This window comes from Tachyglossus aculeatus, chromosome 6 (assembly GCF_015852505.1).
Source record: "Tachyglossus aculeatus isolate mTacAcu1 chromosome 6, mTacAcu1.pri, whole genome shotgun sequence".
NCBI lineage: Eukaryota > Metazoa > Chordata > Mammalia > Monotremata > Tachyglossidae > Tachyglossus > Tachyglossus aculeatus.
Window position 1 is genome coordinate 48877288 of NC_052071.1, and position 17073 is coordinate 48894360.

Here is a 17073-nt window from a genome sequence, read left to right on the forward strand (position 1 = left end):
CTTAATACGGTGCTCTGCACACAGTAAGCGCTCAATACGATTGAATGAATGAATGAATGAATTGTGAGCCCCACACGGGACAGGGACTATATTCAACCTGATTATCTTGTATAATAATAATAATGGCACTTATTAAGCACTTACTATGTGCAAAGCACTGTTCTAAGTGCGGGGGAGGTTACAAGGTAATCAGGTTGTGCCACGGGGGGCTCACAGTCTTCATCCCCATTTTACAGATGAGGGAACTGAGGCGCAGAGAAGTGACTTACCCAAAGTCACCCAGCTGACAAGTGGCGGACCCGGGATTTGAACCCGTGACCTCTGACTCCAAAGCCCGGGCTCTTTCCACTGAGGCACGCTGCTTCTTATATTTGTATCGTATCATATCATATTTGTATCTGCCCCAGCGTTTGGTTCAGTGCTTGCCAATACTACTTTCATTACAATCACCACCATTATTAATTCTGATTTGTACAAACACCGGAAAAAGGTGGCCAAAAAGTTATCTCATTCAGTTGCAGCTACTTTTGAATCCTTCAGCTCTTGTGGGCCGGGAGCTTGTCTACCAGCTGTTATATTGTACTCTCCCAACCGCTTAGTACAGTGCTGTGCACACAGTGAGCACTCCATTCATTCAATCATATTTACTGAGCGCTTACTGTGTGCAGAGCACTGTATTAAGCGCTTGGGAAGTACAAGTTCGCGACATATAGAGATGGTCCCTACCCAACAGTGGGCTCACAGTCTAGAAATAAATACTCAATAAATACGATTGATCTTCTCGTCTAGATTAGGAGCTCGTTATGGGCAGGGACTGTGTCTGTTGTATTAGACTCTCCCAAGCACTTGGTACAGTGCTTTGGACACAATAAGCGCTCAATAAATACGACTGAATGAGTGAATTCAGAGAGGAGACTTCTCAAGAATCCTAAGAGAAGCATTGTGGCCTAGTGGAAAGAGCACAGGCTTGGGAGTCCAAAGGACTTGGGTTCTAATCCTGTCTCCACCACTTGTCTGATGTGTGATCTCAGGCCAGTCACTTAACTTCTCTGTGCCTCAATTACCTCATATGTAAAATGGGGATTATGACCGTGAGCCCCATGAGGGGATACGGACTGTATCCACAACCTGATTAGCTTGTATCTACCCCAGCACTTAGTATAGTGCCTCACACATTGTAAACACTTAGCATTTTATTTTATTTTTATTTTTTTTTTTGAAAAAAGCTCACCTCAGAAAATAAACAGTAACAGAAAGAACAAGTCAAAAGGAAGGTGCCCCTTTTCTCCCCTCCAAAGGGGAGGAAAAGGGCGTGAGAAAGTGAAAAAGGGATGTAGAGCCAGACTACTTTCTTGCCTGAGAAATCGGTTCTGTCCATACTGGGGACGAAGAACCGTCACACAGTTTGACAGGCTGTGCTAGAATCAAATCATTCAATCCATCAATGCTATTTATTGGGTGCTTACTGTGTGCAGAGCACTCTACTAAGTGCTTAGGAGAGCACAATATAATAGAGTTGGGAGCATATTCCCTGCCCACAGTGGAAGAGGTTTAGGTAACACTGGAAGCCTTAGAGAGAAGGAATTGGAAGTCCCAGGAAATCATGGCAACTGCCGGCTGTTCTATATAAACAGCCTCGGGTCCCCTCATCGTCCGGAGAATTGCCTGTGTGATTACCTTAAAAGTCCCTCAAGGAAGCCACAGAATATGTCCTATTCCAGTTGCCAGCAAACAGCTCGTTGTGGAGAGGGAATGTGTCTGTTTACTGTTAAATTGTAATAATAATAATTGTGATATTTGATAAGCGCTTACTATGTGCCAGGCATTGTACTAAGTGCTGGGGTGGATGCAAACAAATGGAGTTGGACACAAGTCCCTGTCCCATATAGGGTTCACAGTCTCAATTCCCCTTTTACAGAGGAGGTAACTGAGGCACAGAAATGTCAATCAATCAATCAATCGTATTTATTGAGCGCTTACTGTGTGCAGAGCACTGTACTAAGTGCTTGGGAAGTACAAGTTGGCAACATATAGAGACAGTCCCTACCCAACAGTGGGCTCACAGTCTAAAAGTGAAGTGACTTGCCCAAGGTCACACAGCAGACTAGTGGCAGAGCCAGGATTAGAACCCCTGATCTTGTCTCCCAGGCTTGTGCTCTATACACTTCACCATGCTGCTTCTCCCAAGCCCTTAGTACAGTGCTCTGAGCACAGTAATAAATGACTGAATGAATTAATGGCTATTTTTCCCCTACAAGAGCCCCAGAATGACCAGTGTTAAGTTACTCCCAGGCGTTGCGGAGTCCCGAATGAGTAGCCCTTGCCAGGAAGACTCACACCAATCCCTCAGGATTCCCCTCAGGAGTCTCCTAGGCCCCGGCGAGAAACCAGCCGAGGATACGGCCTGCGGTTAAAACGTACCTGAACATAACGTAACAGAGACGGTTCAGGGTGACGGCGTCCATGCTGAGCAGTGCTGGGTAGAAGATCCCCGGAGGAAGCAATACCACTATGGGAAGGTTATAATTCAGATGTATGTCACACACCTTTAGGAAGGAAGCGAACAATTACCCACGTGCGTATTACTCTCCAGTCTCCCCGTTTTTGGGTTGGCCAATCCGTCCATTATTGGCATTCACTGAGTGCTCGCTGTGTGCAGGCAGTGTCGCTGTTTGAGGTCTCCAGAGAGACATCGGCTCAATTCCGATCGCTCTGCCTCCCCGCCTTTCTCTCTTCCTTCAATCGATCATATTTACTGAGCGCTTACTGCGCGCAGAGCACCGTACTAAGCGCTTGGGAGAGGACAACACGAGTTGGTAGATATGTTCCCTGCCCACGAGGAGCTTAGAGTCCTCATATTCCCTGAACACTTCCACTCAAGAACGTCCCCACTCTTGCCTGTCACCAACCAGCTCTGTCTTCACCCGTCTCTATCCTTCTCCACCCGCCACCTTCCTGGATTCCCCATGGTCCCTCTGCTTCCCCGCCAGGTTTGGGAAGCGGATGAGCCCCAGGAGGGCTGCCTGCTTTCACGACACTCTATCCGAACAACAGAGTGAAAATAATAATAATAATAATGTTGGTATTTGTTAAGCGCTTACTATGTGCAAGGCGCCGTTCTAAGCGCTGGGGTAGATACAAGGTAATCAGGTTGTCCCACGTGGGACTCACAGCCTTCATCCCCATTTTACAGATGAGGGAACTGAGGCCCAGAGAAGTTAAGTGACTTGCCCAAAGTCGCACAGCTGACAAGTGGCAGAGCCGGGATTTGAACCCACGACCTCTGACTCCAAAGCCCGGGCTCTTTCCACTGAGCCACGCTGAAAACACGTTTCCCGAAAGAACAGGGAGTATCTATATAGAGAAGCAGCGTGGCTCAGTGGAAAAGAGCCCGGGCTTTGGAGTCAGAGGTCATGGGTTCAAATCCCGGCTCCGCCAATTAGCTGTGTGACTCTGGGCAAGTCACTTCACTTCTCTGGAACCCAGTTACCTCATCTAGAAAATGGAGATTAAGACTGTGAGCCCCGCCGTGGGACAACCTGATCACCCTGTAACCACCCCAGCGCTTAGAACAGTGCTTTGCACATAGTAAGCGCTTAACAAATGCCATTATTATTATTATTATTATTATTATATTGAAGGTTGACCACCAAATGGCATCCCCGCAAAAATAGGCAGTAGTGGGTGAGTGCTCATTACCCTAGCAGTTGGAGCAAGAAGTTGGGCCTGGTGGAAAGAGCAGGAGAGCTGCGTTCAAATCCTGGCTCCACCACTTGTCTGCTGGGTGACCTTGGGCAAGTCACTTAACTGCTTGGTGCCTCAGTTTCCTCAACTGTAAAGTAGGGATTAAATAGCTGTTCTACCTGGTATTTAGACCGTGAGCCCCGTGAGGGAGTCTGACCTGATTGCGTCGAATCTACCCCAGTGCTTGGTACCCACACTGGCACATAGTAAGCGCTTAGTGAATTACTATTAGGACTTGGACAGCAGGATTATTTCCCTTCCTTTCCCCAACCCTCCATGGGGTCAAGAAAGTAGTTACGCTACAACTCATGGGAAGAGAGTCCCTCCTTTCCTCCTCCCCCCACACCTAGAAGTAACTGCCCATTCGAGCAGTGGCAGAGGTCGGCATTTACAATTACGGGTTAAAGTTAAGCAGTGGCTGCCGTTATCGGGACGGCAGCCACGAGGCCTGAGTGAAAGGAGATGGGTGCTTACGGTCTCGTAGAAATTCAGAATAAAGTGCATCAGGAAAGTGCTGTTGTTCTCCAGGCGCACCGCGTTAGTGGACATCCAGCCGACAAAGTGAATGAGCTCTGCCATGGAGTTCACCAGGCCAGCCAGAGTAGTGTTCCTATAAAACATCAATTCATTCATTCATTCAATCGTATTTATTTATCGTATTTATTGAGCGCTTACTGTGTGCAGAGCACTGTACTAAGCGCTTGGGAAGTACAAGTTGGCAACACATAGAGACAGTCCCTACCCAACAGTGGGCTCACAGTCTAGAAGACTGTGGGGAGCCTTATCTGGGAACTACACGCCTTCCAACCCCCGGATGACAGAGGACCACTCAAAGCCCGAGATAGTGGATGGAATTCAGAAAAATCCAACTGGATTCGATTAAACCAAACAAAATCCAACTCTGAACCCTAAGGCAATGGAGGCCATCCAACCATCCTAGGGTGGTCCCCGATCGGAAACCGACGAGAGGCTTCCTCCCCTTCCCCCAGATGCCGAAATCCAAACTCTCCTCCCCTTGGTAACTCTAGGCCCTTCTCCCCTCCAAAAATCGCCATGGGCATCCGTCGTATCGCTCGGCTCCTGGGCTAGTTACAGCCTGACGGGAACCCGTGCTGCAACATGGCACGACGGACCCTTAGGGCGGTATCGCATCGCTCTATCGGCCCGGCACTTGCAACTTCATGTCTGAGAGCTCCAGTTCCAAATCTTTCCTGCCACGTAAACTTCGGTGGCTCTCGACCTCTTGATTTTCTTATCTAAAAGGTGGAGTTACCCATGTTAACCTACCTGAAAAACTTACCGAACTAGTGACTACCGATAAGCATTTGCAGGATGTTAAATAACATCGAAAAACATCGATATCGACCTCTTGATTTTCTTATCTAAAAAGTGGAGTTACTCACGTTGACCTACCTGAACAACTTACGGAACTAGTGACTACTGATAACCATTTGCAGGATGTTAAATAATATCGAAAAACACTCAGAGATCTCTGAGGCATTACAAGTTCCTTGCCATTTTGTAGCATGTGGTTTTTCTACACAACAACTTCTTTCAAAGGCTCGGGGTCACTTACAGAGGACTGTTTATTATGGGCTCCTCATCCATCTCTGTGGCATGCGACAAGAGCCAGTTCTGCAGTAGCTCTCTCAAGGTCTGAAGGACGCTACACTAAAGAAAGCAAAGCAAGCAATACATTACCCATAGCGTACTGGATATCTCCATCAACATACTTTATCGACTGCTTGTATGTGGAGCAACGTACTAAAAACTTGAGAGAGTACAATGAAAGAAGACATGATCCGTGTCCGTGAAGCGCTTTTTTAGCCAGTAGAAATTATGCAAATATCAGGAAAATTACTGTCCCACGTTCCTTATGATGATAAATGATAAACCAAGACCGTGAGCTCGTGGTGGGCAGAGAATGTGTCTGTCTATTGTTGTATTGTACTCTCCCAAGAGCTTAGTTCAGTGCTTTGCACACAGTAAGCGCTCAATAAATACGATTCAATGAATAAGATGCAAATTCTCAACTGAAATTTTTTTTTTATACCCTTATTTAAACAACGGGCAGTTAACAATGAGCACTACGAGGTAAATGTGGTCAAATACATCCTAAGTCGGAGAAAGTTATCATGGCGCATTGCAGCCAAGGAAAAAGGGTGGGCTCTTCACTTCATAAGTGAATAAATGCTGGGTTGAAATACGAGAAGCAGTGTGGCCTAATGCTAAGACCACAGGCTATGCCATTTATTTTATTTTAGCATTTACTAAGGGCTTACTATGTGCAAAGCACTGTTCTAAGCGCTGGGGAGGTTACAAGGTGATCAGGTTGTCCCACAGGGGGCTCAAAGTCTTAATCCCCATTTTACAGATGAGGTAACTGAGGCACAGAGAAGTGAAGTGACATGCCCAAAGTCACACAGCTGACAGTTGGCGGAGCCGGGATTGGAACCCATGGCCTCTGACTCCAAACCCCATGCTCTTTTCCACTGAGCCACACTGCTTCTCTACACTGCCATTTCATTCACTCATTCATTCAATCATATTTATCGAGCACTTACTCGATGCAAAACACTGTATTAAGTGCTTAGGAGAGTACAGTACAATCAACAGTCACATTCCCTGCCCGCAATGAGTTTGCAGTCTAGAAGTGGGGGGAGACAGACATCAATACAAATAAATAAAATGACAGATATGTATGTAAGTGCTGTGGAGCTTGGATTGGGGAAAACCAAAGGAGCAAGTCAGGGTGACACAGAAGGGAGTGGGAGATGAGGAAAGGTAAGGCTTAGTCTGAAAAGGCCCCTTGGAAGAGTTGGGCCTTCAGTAAGCCTTTGAAGAGGGGGCTTTCTCCTTTATCTGAGAACCTAAATTTGGGCCAGAGAATTTTCTATAAAATAAGCCAGCTAGGAGCCCTTCATACCCTGTCTTCATTTAATAATGATATTTGTTAAGTGCCCTCAGAACTGGGGTAGACATAAAATAATCTTTGAAGATAATCTTTGAAGAGGGGGGCGGAGGGTGACTGTCGGATTTGAGGAGGGATGTGGGCTACAGGTCAGGGGTGACACAGGTGAGATGGAGGCCCAGTGAGAAGGCTAGCACTAGAGGAGTGAATTGTGCGGGCTGAGTAGCAGAAGGAGAGAAGTTAGGTGAGGTAGGAGGGGGCAAGGCGATGGACTGCTTTAAAGCCAATGGCGAGGAGTTTTTGTTTGGTGTGGCGATGGATGGGCAACCGTTGGAGTTTTTTGAAGAGCGGGGTGACACGCTGTGAACGTTTTTGGAGAAAAATGATCCGAACAGCCGAGTGAAGCATGGACGGGAGTGGGGAGAGACAGGAGGCTGGGAGGTCAGCAAGAAGGCTGATGGAATAATCCAGGCGGGACAGGATCTGTGATTTCTGTGTGACCCCGGGCAAGTCGCTTCACTTCTTTGGGCCTCAGTTTCCTCAACTGCAAAATGGGGATTAAATCCTAGTGCCTCCTAATTAGACTAGGAGCCCCATGTGGGATGGGATTTGTGCTCAACCTGATTATCTTATATCTACCCCAGTACTGAGGGCACTTAACAAAAAGCCAATGGTGAGGAGTTTTTGCTTGGTGTGGCGATGGATGGGCAACCATTGGAGTTTTTTGAGGAGTGGGGTGACACGTTGTGAACGTTTTTGGAGAAAAATGATCCAGACAGCCGAGTGAAGCATGGATGGGAGTGGGGAGAGACAGGAGGCTGGGAGGTCAGCAAGAAGGCTGATAGACTAATCCAGGCGGGACAGGATCTGTGATTTCTGTGTGACCCCGGGCAAATCTACCCCAGTTCTGAGGGCACTTATCAAATGAAGACAGGGTATGAAGGGCTCCCAGCTGGCTTATTTTATAGAAAATTCTATGGCCCAAATTTAGGTTTTCGGACAAAGGAGAAAGCCAGGAAAGAATGTGGGAAGTTGAGCAGGGGCTAAGGACACCAAGAGAGCTTGGAGGAAAGAAAATCCAGAAGGGACCAAAGGAAAAGAAAACGACACGCGTGATATGATTGAGCTAAGGAGAAAGATAAAAATGTCAGCGATTAACCGAAAGAAAGCCAGAAAGAAATCCAAACAACTTGGGATGCTCTGGGGCAATGTTTAAGATAAATGAGAAAAGCGGGACAAAAATGCACGGGAATAATTTCCACTGGTCAGGCACTGAAAAACACAATTGGCATGACAATTTGAAGCAATGGGTAGGGAGGTTGCATATTGGCATTGTCTGGCTGCAAAACAATGTTAAATCTGCAGCATTGATACAATTGCAATACCATGTCTTATGGTAGAAAAATGAGTTCTAGAAGAAGAAAAGGCTGCTTTGAAAAATCTCCACCCTTATTGAAACAGGAGTGACCATTTTAGCCAGCCTATGAGATGGCCCGAAATATCAGGTTCACGGTGGTGAAAGCCCCCTTTGTAGTCAACTGAAGTCGAAAATTTACCTTGAAATAAATGGAGGACGTGAAGAAGAGCTGCGCTAGAGGTTCGCAAAGAAGTGCCTTTATTTCTGGGAACAGAAATGTAAGAGAGAGACTTCAGACACCTCCCAACCTTCCGATCCCAATTAGCCAAGAAGACCCTCCCCCCCCAAATTCCCATGACACCCACCTGAGAAGGTCCGAAGGGGAATCCAGCTCACGAGGGGAAGTATTTGGGAGCGAAAGCCGAATCCATCCCAGGAAGGCAGGCTCTTATACAGGAACTTTTCACATGAAGAAAATCCCTCCTGCAAGAATATTAGGTCCAAATCTTTAAGGAGCAACTTGGAGGAAGGGGATACTGAACTGTTCCTTGCTTCGTGTTTATTGAGCAGCCACTGGGTGCAATGGACCGCACTGAGTGGCTGGGACAAAACAGAAATAAGGGACGGGTTCCCAGTCCTCAAAGAGCTTTCCCTTATCGGTCCTCCAAGCGGTAAAAAATATTTCCACAAAGAGTAATCAAAATCAATACTAGAAAGTATCACTGACTAAACGAAGTGAGGGTAGGTATTTATACATCACTGCTAAAGAGAATTGTTCAGTTGATAGGACTTTGGCTGCTGGGAGTTAAATTGGGGAAGAGTTTTCGTGTCTTTTCCACTTGAGCCGCAAGCCTTCCTCCTAAGGAAGACGATGTCATGCGGTTTTCATGGCATCACCACTTTTGGCAACACTCATTCATTTAATCGTATTTATTGAGCACTGACTGTGTGCAGGGGACTGTACCCTAAGCGCTTGGAGGGTACAATTCCAAGCAACTTCTGTTCCAGACACGGTATAGGAAGCGAAGCTTTGGAAGGGGGCCCTCCACCCTTTGAGGGAATTCAGAGCGACAGCAGTGGAGACTTGGACAGTGCGCGCGTCAAGCCAGAGGTGCAGTCGGAAGACGCCTCACCTGTAAGAAGCATTCGGTTCTAAAAATAAGGTCCAGGAATTCCTTGAACTCTTCCTTCTCCAAATGGTCACTGGTGTGGTACCAAATACAGTCTGAATCACAGATGATATTGAATAAGAACATCTAGCTGCAGAAGAATGAAAACTGCACAAAAGCTTGAAAGCAAAGTTACCCCAAACTAACAATTTCCTCTAGGCTGTGAGTTCTTTGTGGGCAGGGAAAGTCTGTCTTGTTTTTTTTTGTACTCTCCCAAGTGCTTAGTACAGCAGTAAGCACTCCATGAATACGATCGAATGAATATTAAAAACACACACCCAGGTTATCAGGCATGTTCCATTGGGTTTATGATACATGTGGGTACTGATGACATAAGGACGAGAAGGCCAAATTTAGGTTAAAAGGCAGGAAACTTTAATCCAGGATGTTCAGGGTAGCATTCTCTGCGACATGGGGCTGATTTCATACAAAGGGCCTCGAGAGGCAAGCAGGGATGAGCCAGTGGTATAGAGAGGAGGGTTGAGATACATTTGGAACTGGGGTACATTTCGGGATGCTGGTTCAGGAGGGGTAAACTCCATCTGACTCTAAATCGCACCAGCTACTGGCCCTAAAAAGTTTAAAGGCAACAAAACCCGGGGGGGAACCCAATGAACGCGACTCAGAGACACGGAAGAACTGAGGGACGGAAACAAATGTGCAATTGGAGGAAGACGAGGAGGACAAAGAAGATGGTCCATAACTGGGGAAGCTGGCGGGTGCATTATAAATGTACTAGTTAGGCATGTTAGATTTCTAGACTGTGAGCCCGCTGTTGGGTAGGGACCATCTCTATATGTTGCCAACTTGTACTTCCCAAGCGCTTAGTACAGTGCTCTGCACACAGTAAGCGCTCAATAAATACGATTGAATGAATGAATGGCACAACCCTAACCAGTCAGTGGTATTTATTGAGCGCTTATTATGTGCAGAATACCATACTACTACTACTACTAATAATGATGGCATTTGTTAAGCGCTTACTATGTGCTTAACACTGCTCTGAGCGCTGGGGATGTTACAAGGTGACCAGGTTGTCCCACGGGGGGCTCACAGTCTTAATCTCCATTTTACAGATGAGGTCATTGAGGCCCAGAGAAGTGAAGTGACTTGCCCCAAGTCACACAGCTGATAGTTGGTGGAGGCAGGATTTGAACCCATGACCTCCGTCTCCAAAGCCGGGGCTCTTTCTAGAGCCCAATACAACAGAGTTAATCGTGAAGAATGCTGTCAAGGAGGACAACCACAGTCATGATTCCCCCTCCTCCCAGTCTGAGCCCCCTTCTTCCTCTCCCCCTCCTCCCCACCCCCCCGCCTTACCTCCTTCCCCTCTCCACAGCACCTGTATATATGTATATATGTTTGTACAAATTTATTACTCTATTTATTTTACTTGTACATATTTACTATTCTATTTATTTTATTTTGTTAATATGTTTTGTTTTGTTGTCTGTCTCCCCCTTCTAGACTATGAGCCCGCTGTTGGGTAGGGACCGTCTCTATATGTTGCCAACTTGTACTTCCCAAGCGCTTAGTACAGTGCTCTGCATACAGTAAGCGCTCAATAAATACGAATGAATGAATGAATGATCCAGTTCCTTAAAGCACCTCCCGATGCCACTATTGGAAACAGAATCCCAAGTTGGATAGACCACCGGTCTGATTCGATAATGGCCTTGCTTATGCTCTTCTATCTCTAATCAAGTGATTCTGTTTTCAAATGCTCCCATCAGCACTTAGAACAGTGCTTGGCACATAGTAAGCGCTTAACAAATACCATCATTACTATTATTGAATATAGTCCTGTTAAGGTACAGATACAGGGTCCGAAATTTGTTACTGTAATAAAAATGATCCCTTCACAGAAGAAACTTTCTTCTGCTTCCTCCTTCTCCTCCCCATCCGCTATCTAGGGCTTCTCCTTCAGAGAAGAGAAGCAGCGTGGCTCAGTGGAAAGAGCCCGGGCTGGGGAGCCAGAGGTCCTGGGTTCTAATCCTGCCTCCGCCACTTGTAAGCTGTGTGACCTTGGGCAAGTCACAACTTCTCTGGGCCTCAGTTCCCTCATCTGTAAAATGGGGACGAAGGCTGTGAGCCCCATGTGGGATAACCTGATTACCCAGCGCTTAGACCAGTGCTTGGTACATACTAAACGCTTAACAAATACCAACATTATTATTATTATTTTCCACAGACACTCTGAATTCTTAAAGTACATCTGTAAATGTACTTTACAGAGAAGCAGCGTGGCTCAGTGGAAAGAGTCCGGGCTTTGGAGTCAGAGGTCATGGGTTCAAATCCCGGGTCTGCCAATTGTCAGCTGTGAGACTTTGGGCAAGTCACTTAACTTCTCTGTGTCTCAGTTACTTCATCTATAAAATGGGGATTAAAACTGTGAGCCTCCCGGGGACAACCTGATCACCTTGTAACCTCCCCAGCACTTAGAACAGTGCTTTGCACATAGTAAGCGCTTAATAAATGCCATCATCACCTACCTTCTCTGGGCCTCAGTTACCTCATCTGTAAAATGGGGATGAAGACTGTGAGCCCCCCCGGGACAACCTGATCACCTTGTAACTTCCCCAGAGCTTAGAACAGTGCTTTGCACATAGTAAGCACTTAATAAATGCCATCATTATTATTATTAAACACCGAAGTTAGTTCTGTGAGACTCTAACCCGAAAGTCCTAACACCTTACCCCACCCAACAAGAAAACTACCTTTGTTGGTTATCTGCAAAATTTATCTGCCACGTCCAAAAGGGCTAGGACAGTTCGTCTTCTAGGGCTACCAACGGCAAACTGTTGAAAGATTAGGGGAGAAAGAGAAGAAGAAATGCAGAGGAGGGGCTGGGGCCAGGAGAGCCCGTGAGGCGATTCTAATTCCTACCTTCCTTCAGGGTGTTGTTAATCCAGTAATGAAGCCTCAGTAAGACGGATTCGTCTTTGATGCAATTGATATAGTGAAGCAGCAGAGAGTTCTTCAGCACGGAGCCCATTTGGGAAGGAAGCTGTCAAGGGAATCAGGGCAGTCAGTGAGCGGCAGGAAACTCCGATGAGAACACCGAGTCCCCGAAGACGTAGGTTCGCGGTCATTTCTCACCTCTAAGCGGTGGACATTCTGCAGCAGTTGGGAGAAGCTGTGAAGTTGCTCCGGTGGAAACGATTCATCAGTGTTGAGGACGTGAACGAGTTGGAGTTCTCTGCTTCCGCTCCGCGGGTTGGAATCCTTGCTGCTACACAGCGGCACAACCAAACTGGTATTCCATTTCTGAAGAGACACACCAAGAGCTCAAACTTCGTGCGTGGTAAATACAAACGTAATCGACAAACGTACGGGATTGTCACTCTTTATTGCTGCAAACTGTTCTTTCCCAAGTGCTTAGTACAGTGCTCTGCACACAGGAAATCCTTAATATATATGATTGAATGAATGGATAAATAATTGTGACACAATCCATTATAAAGTAACTTTACTGTGGCAACTTATTTAGAAAGATCCCCAAATGCCTGGGTTATCAATCAATCAATCAGTGGTATTTACTGAATGCTTACTGTGTGCTCAGATCTGCACTAAATGCTTGGAAAAGTCCACTGCAAAAGAGTTGGTAGATGTGATCCCTGCCTACAAGGAGCTTATGGGAAACAGACATTAATCGACGAGACCCAGACCAACCACCTTAAGAGACACCGGAATGCAACACGGGGCATTTGTTGGAAGAAGCGTTCTGCTGCCACAGTTAGGGTTTCGAACACTTACTCTCCTTCGGGACTGGATGCTGGACGTTCCCAGAATCAGTTTTGGGGAGCCTGGAGAAGGTCCTTGGTTTCTTTGCTTCACAGCACTGATTGCTGTTTTCCACAGACACTCGGAATCCTTAAAGTACGTCTGCAAATACAAGAGCCGATCACGACTATGAGACACAAGACCTGCCCCCACACTCCAAAATCCACTAGCCTTCTCCAAATTCACCTGCTGTGTTCGAAAGGGCTACCAACAGCAAACTCTCGAGGGATGAGGGGAGAATGAGAAGAAGAACCGCAGTGGAGGGGCTAGGGACGAGGAGGGACCATGATTTTCCGGGAGGTGTTCTTCTTTTAATGGTAAAACTGCTTCTTAGAGATTTTCCCCAGGATGGAAAGTCCCTGAAAAGCACCTCTTTTAATTTTATTATCCCAAATCCCTTCTCCTATCGTGCCCGTAAAGCTTAATAAATGCCATTATTATAAGGGTCAAAGTGTCTGTGCCCTGAAGGGCATGAGGCCATCACAAACCCCCAGGATGGCTGCAGGTATGCCCTGAACTCTGGACTCCGAGGAACATGAAATTCTGCTCACAGGACCCAACTGATTTGGTTTTAATTGTGTATATTTGTTCGCCCCGGGTTTTCATATTTCATTTTTCTAATGGATCTGTCTCCAGTCCCTTCTCCCCACTTTTACTCTTAGACTGTGTGTGAGTCCTCTGGGGGGACTGGGCACGTGCTAGATTCCCCGCTTTGTACTTTCTCCCAGTGCTTAATACAGTGCTCTGTACACAGTAAGCCCCTAATAAAAACTCTCACTACCACTTTGATTTCACTGCTCTTGGCAAGTAAGTTTTTACCTCGCTGCAGACAAAGTTTTAAAGCAATGTCTCTGTTCCCCTTCTGGACTTGTAAATGAACTGGTTGATTCTTGATTTTGACAGAAAGTTAAATTTTCTTGCATTATTTAAACCAAATTTATGCTTATTCAGCTCTTTCCCACGGCCTACCAACGGTCCTAAAGGCGTTTTAGATTATATTTTCCCCAATCTTAATTTCTGCACAATTACTATCCCTTCTGAGAATTAGATCCTATAAAGTTTTGGTCATCATAATTCATATATGCATTATAAAATGTTATATGATAAAATAATAGGAAATAATCATAAAGACTAATAACATTGAATTTATAATTTAATTGCAATCTGTCACCCAATTCCTCAGAGAGGAATTGGTGACAACCCATATTTCTGCAGCCTTCTCTTTCGTGGCCTCTTACCTTCCTATTCGTGGACAAAGATATGGAAACCAGCTCAGGACAAAAGAACTTGTAGATTGACAACAGGGCCTGAAGATGAGGATGCATTCCCTGTAGGGTAACAAGATTGACAGAGTTTAAATTTCCCATTCTGCAAGTGATTGAAAAGAGCAGCCAAGGGAGAGAAAACCCAAGGGACCCTTATAATTCCAACAAGATCCTCACTTCTCTAGGCCGCAGTGGGCACGTGTATTTCAACCATTGCGAGGCACAGACATAACATCCTTCTAGCCAATAAATCAAAAAGACTTGGCTGGAAATAGAGAAATCTCAAAATAACGACAATTTCAGAAACTATCACTACTACTGCTACTAATACCAATAATCGTGGTATTTGTTATGCGCTTACTAGGTGCCAAAGACTGTCCTAAACACTGGGGTAGACACAAGATCATCAGGTGTCACGTGGGGCTCACGATCTGTAATTTTATTTATTTGTATTGATGTTTGTCGCCTCTCCACCCCCAAGACTGTGAGCTCGTTGTGGGCAGGGATTGTCACTCTTTATTGCTGCAAACTGTTCTTTCCCAAGCGCTTAGTACAGTGCTCTGCACACAGTAAGTCCTTAATATATATGATTGAATGAATGAATACATAATTGTGACATAATCCACTATAAAGTAACTTTATTGTGGCAACTTATTTAGAAAGATCCCAAAATGCCTGGGTAATCAATCGATCAATCAATGGTATTTACTGAATGCTTACTGTGTGCACAGCTCTGCACTAAATGCTTGGAAAAGTCCACGGCAAAAGAGTTGGTAGACGTGATCCCTGCCCACAAGAAGCTTATGGGAAACAGACATTAAATGAGATTAGGAATAGGAGAAATAGTAGAATAAGATATGATTGTTCGGTTAATAAAGTCACGACAAGTAGGGAGCCACTAAATAATAATAATGGCATTTATTAAGCACTTACTATGTGCAAAGCAAACCAAATCCCACCCCACTAGGCCAGGGAACCCTTACTGAAGTTGGAGATGCTACATAAACGTTGGTGATGATGATGATGGCATTTGTTAAGTGCTTACTATGTGCAAAGCACTGTTCTAAGCACTGGATGGGTAATTCTGCAAGCACGAGGTTGTAATAATGATGGCATTTATTAAGCGCTTACCATGTGCAAAGCGCTGTTCTAAGCACTGGGGAGGTTACAAGGTGATCAGGTTGTCCCACAGGGGGCTCACAGTCTTCATCCCCATTTTACAGTTGCGGGAACTGAGGCCCAGAGAAGTTAAGTGACTTGCCCAAAGTCACACAGCTGACATTTGGCGGAGCCGGGATTTGAACCCATGACCTCTGACTCCAAAGCCCGGGCTCTTTCCGGCATTTGGAATTTGTTATTCCAGGAAATTGTAGTGGCTGGGAAATTAATTTAAAAGGGGGCTTGATAAATTCCTGGAAGGTCCACACTGAGTTTGAAGAAAAATTTAAGGATGAAGGCAGGGTTAACCAAATTCAAGGACAACTGGTGCCCCGATTGATCATTAGTGGTAAAAATGAAAGCATTCTTTGACATAGGCATGGATAGTAAGATGGCCCTCTCGACTGTAAACTCCTTGTAGGCATGGAACGTATCACCTAACTCTGTTGTACTAGGCTCTCCCAAGTGCTTAGTACATTGCTGTGCACACAGCAGTGCTCGGCAAATACCAAGGATTGACAAAATATTGAGGTGGATGAGGCTTTGGCTGGATTCCACAGGATACTACTGCAGCGTGCCTTAATGCAAAGAGCGCAGAACTATCCCAGCTCTGCCACGAGCCCTCCGGGTGCAAATCAAGCTTGACTTCTCTGGGCCTCGGTTTCCTTATCTGTAAGACGGGGCTGAAATACTTGTTCTCACTTCCCCTCAGTCTGTGAGCCCCATGTTGGGCAGCGACTGTGTCTGATCCAATTGTAGCTACCGTAGCATTCAATACAGTGCTTGGCATGTAAATAAGCCCTTCACAAGTACTACAATTAGTATTACCTCTTATACATTCAGTTACTTGGGAAACATGAACTTCTTGGATGTATATTTAAAATGTCTCTTTGCATTTTAAAGAAGACAAAAAAACTCTCCACACTGGAGCAATGTTATTTTAGCTTACTCTGGCATGGACCAACTTGAGGCAAGGAACGCGAGACAAAACAAAAAAATAGTTATATGATCATATTGCACTCCTGAATCCTCTGCTGTTAGACCACACTTGGCAAGCACCAAGATCAGAAAGTTTCACGGGAGACTTTACTATACACTGCGAAAAATAAGATAACTCAGTGTGAAAATGGACTTCTTCTTCTTCAATCGTATTTATTGAGCACTTACTGCCTCTTCCCTAACTCTGGCCTAAACCCAGTAAAGTGTCCAGACTGTAAGCTCCCCCTTTAGACTGTAAGCTCTTTTTGGGCAGGGAATGTCACTGTTTATTGTTGTATTGTACCTTCCCAAGTGCTGAGTACAGTGCTCTGCACACAGTAAGTGCAAAACAAATACAACTGAATGAAGTCCCCTTACTGAACTCCAGGTTTCTGAGTAACAAAACTACCCCGCTGGATCTGATCCAATTGCCACTTCTTGCGGAAAGATGACACTTCCATCTTTTGCATAGAGAAGCAGCATGGCTCAGTGGAAACAGCCCGGGCTTTGGAGTCAGAGGTCATGGGTTCAAATCCCGGCTCCGCCAACTGCCAGCTGTGTGACTTTGGGCAAGTCACTTAGCTTCTCTGCCCCTCAGTTACCTCATCTGTAAAATGGGGATTAAGACTGTGAACCCTGCGTACGACAACGTGATCACCTTGTATCCACTCCAGTGCTTTGAACAGGGCTTGGCACATAGTAAGCGCT

General features: G+C 45.7%; 1 protein-coding gene across 1 annotated transcript in view; it reads right to left on the reverse strand.

Moving 5' to 3' along the window:
* The window catches only part of CENPI (centromere protein I), a 41431-nt gene that overhangs the window by 7696 nt on the left and 16662 nt on the right, over positions 1–17073 (reverse strand). The window contains exons 8-17 of the mRNA XM_038747991.1: positions 14203–14292; positions 12938–13066; positions 12281–12448; positions 12068–12188; positions 9146–9237; positions 8378–8495; positions 8212–8276; positions 5321–5415; positions 4219–4354; positions 2422–2546 (exon numbers count right to left, since the gene is read on the reverse strand). Coding sequence (XP_038603919.1) covers positions 2422–2546; positions 4219–4354; positions 5321–5415; positions 8212–8276; positions 8378–8495; positions 9146–9237; positions 12068–12188; positions 12281–12448; positions 12938–13066; positions 14203–14292 — 1139 coding nt within the window. The remainder of the gene's footprint in view (positions 1–2421; positions 2547–4218; positions 4355–5320; positions 5416–8211; positions 8277–8377; positions 8496–9145; positions 9238–12067; positions 12189–12280; positions 12449–12937; positions 13067–14202; positions 14293–17073) is intronic.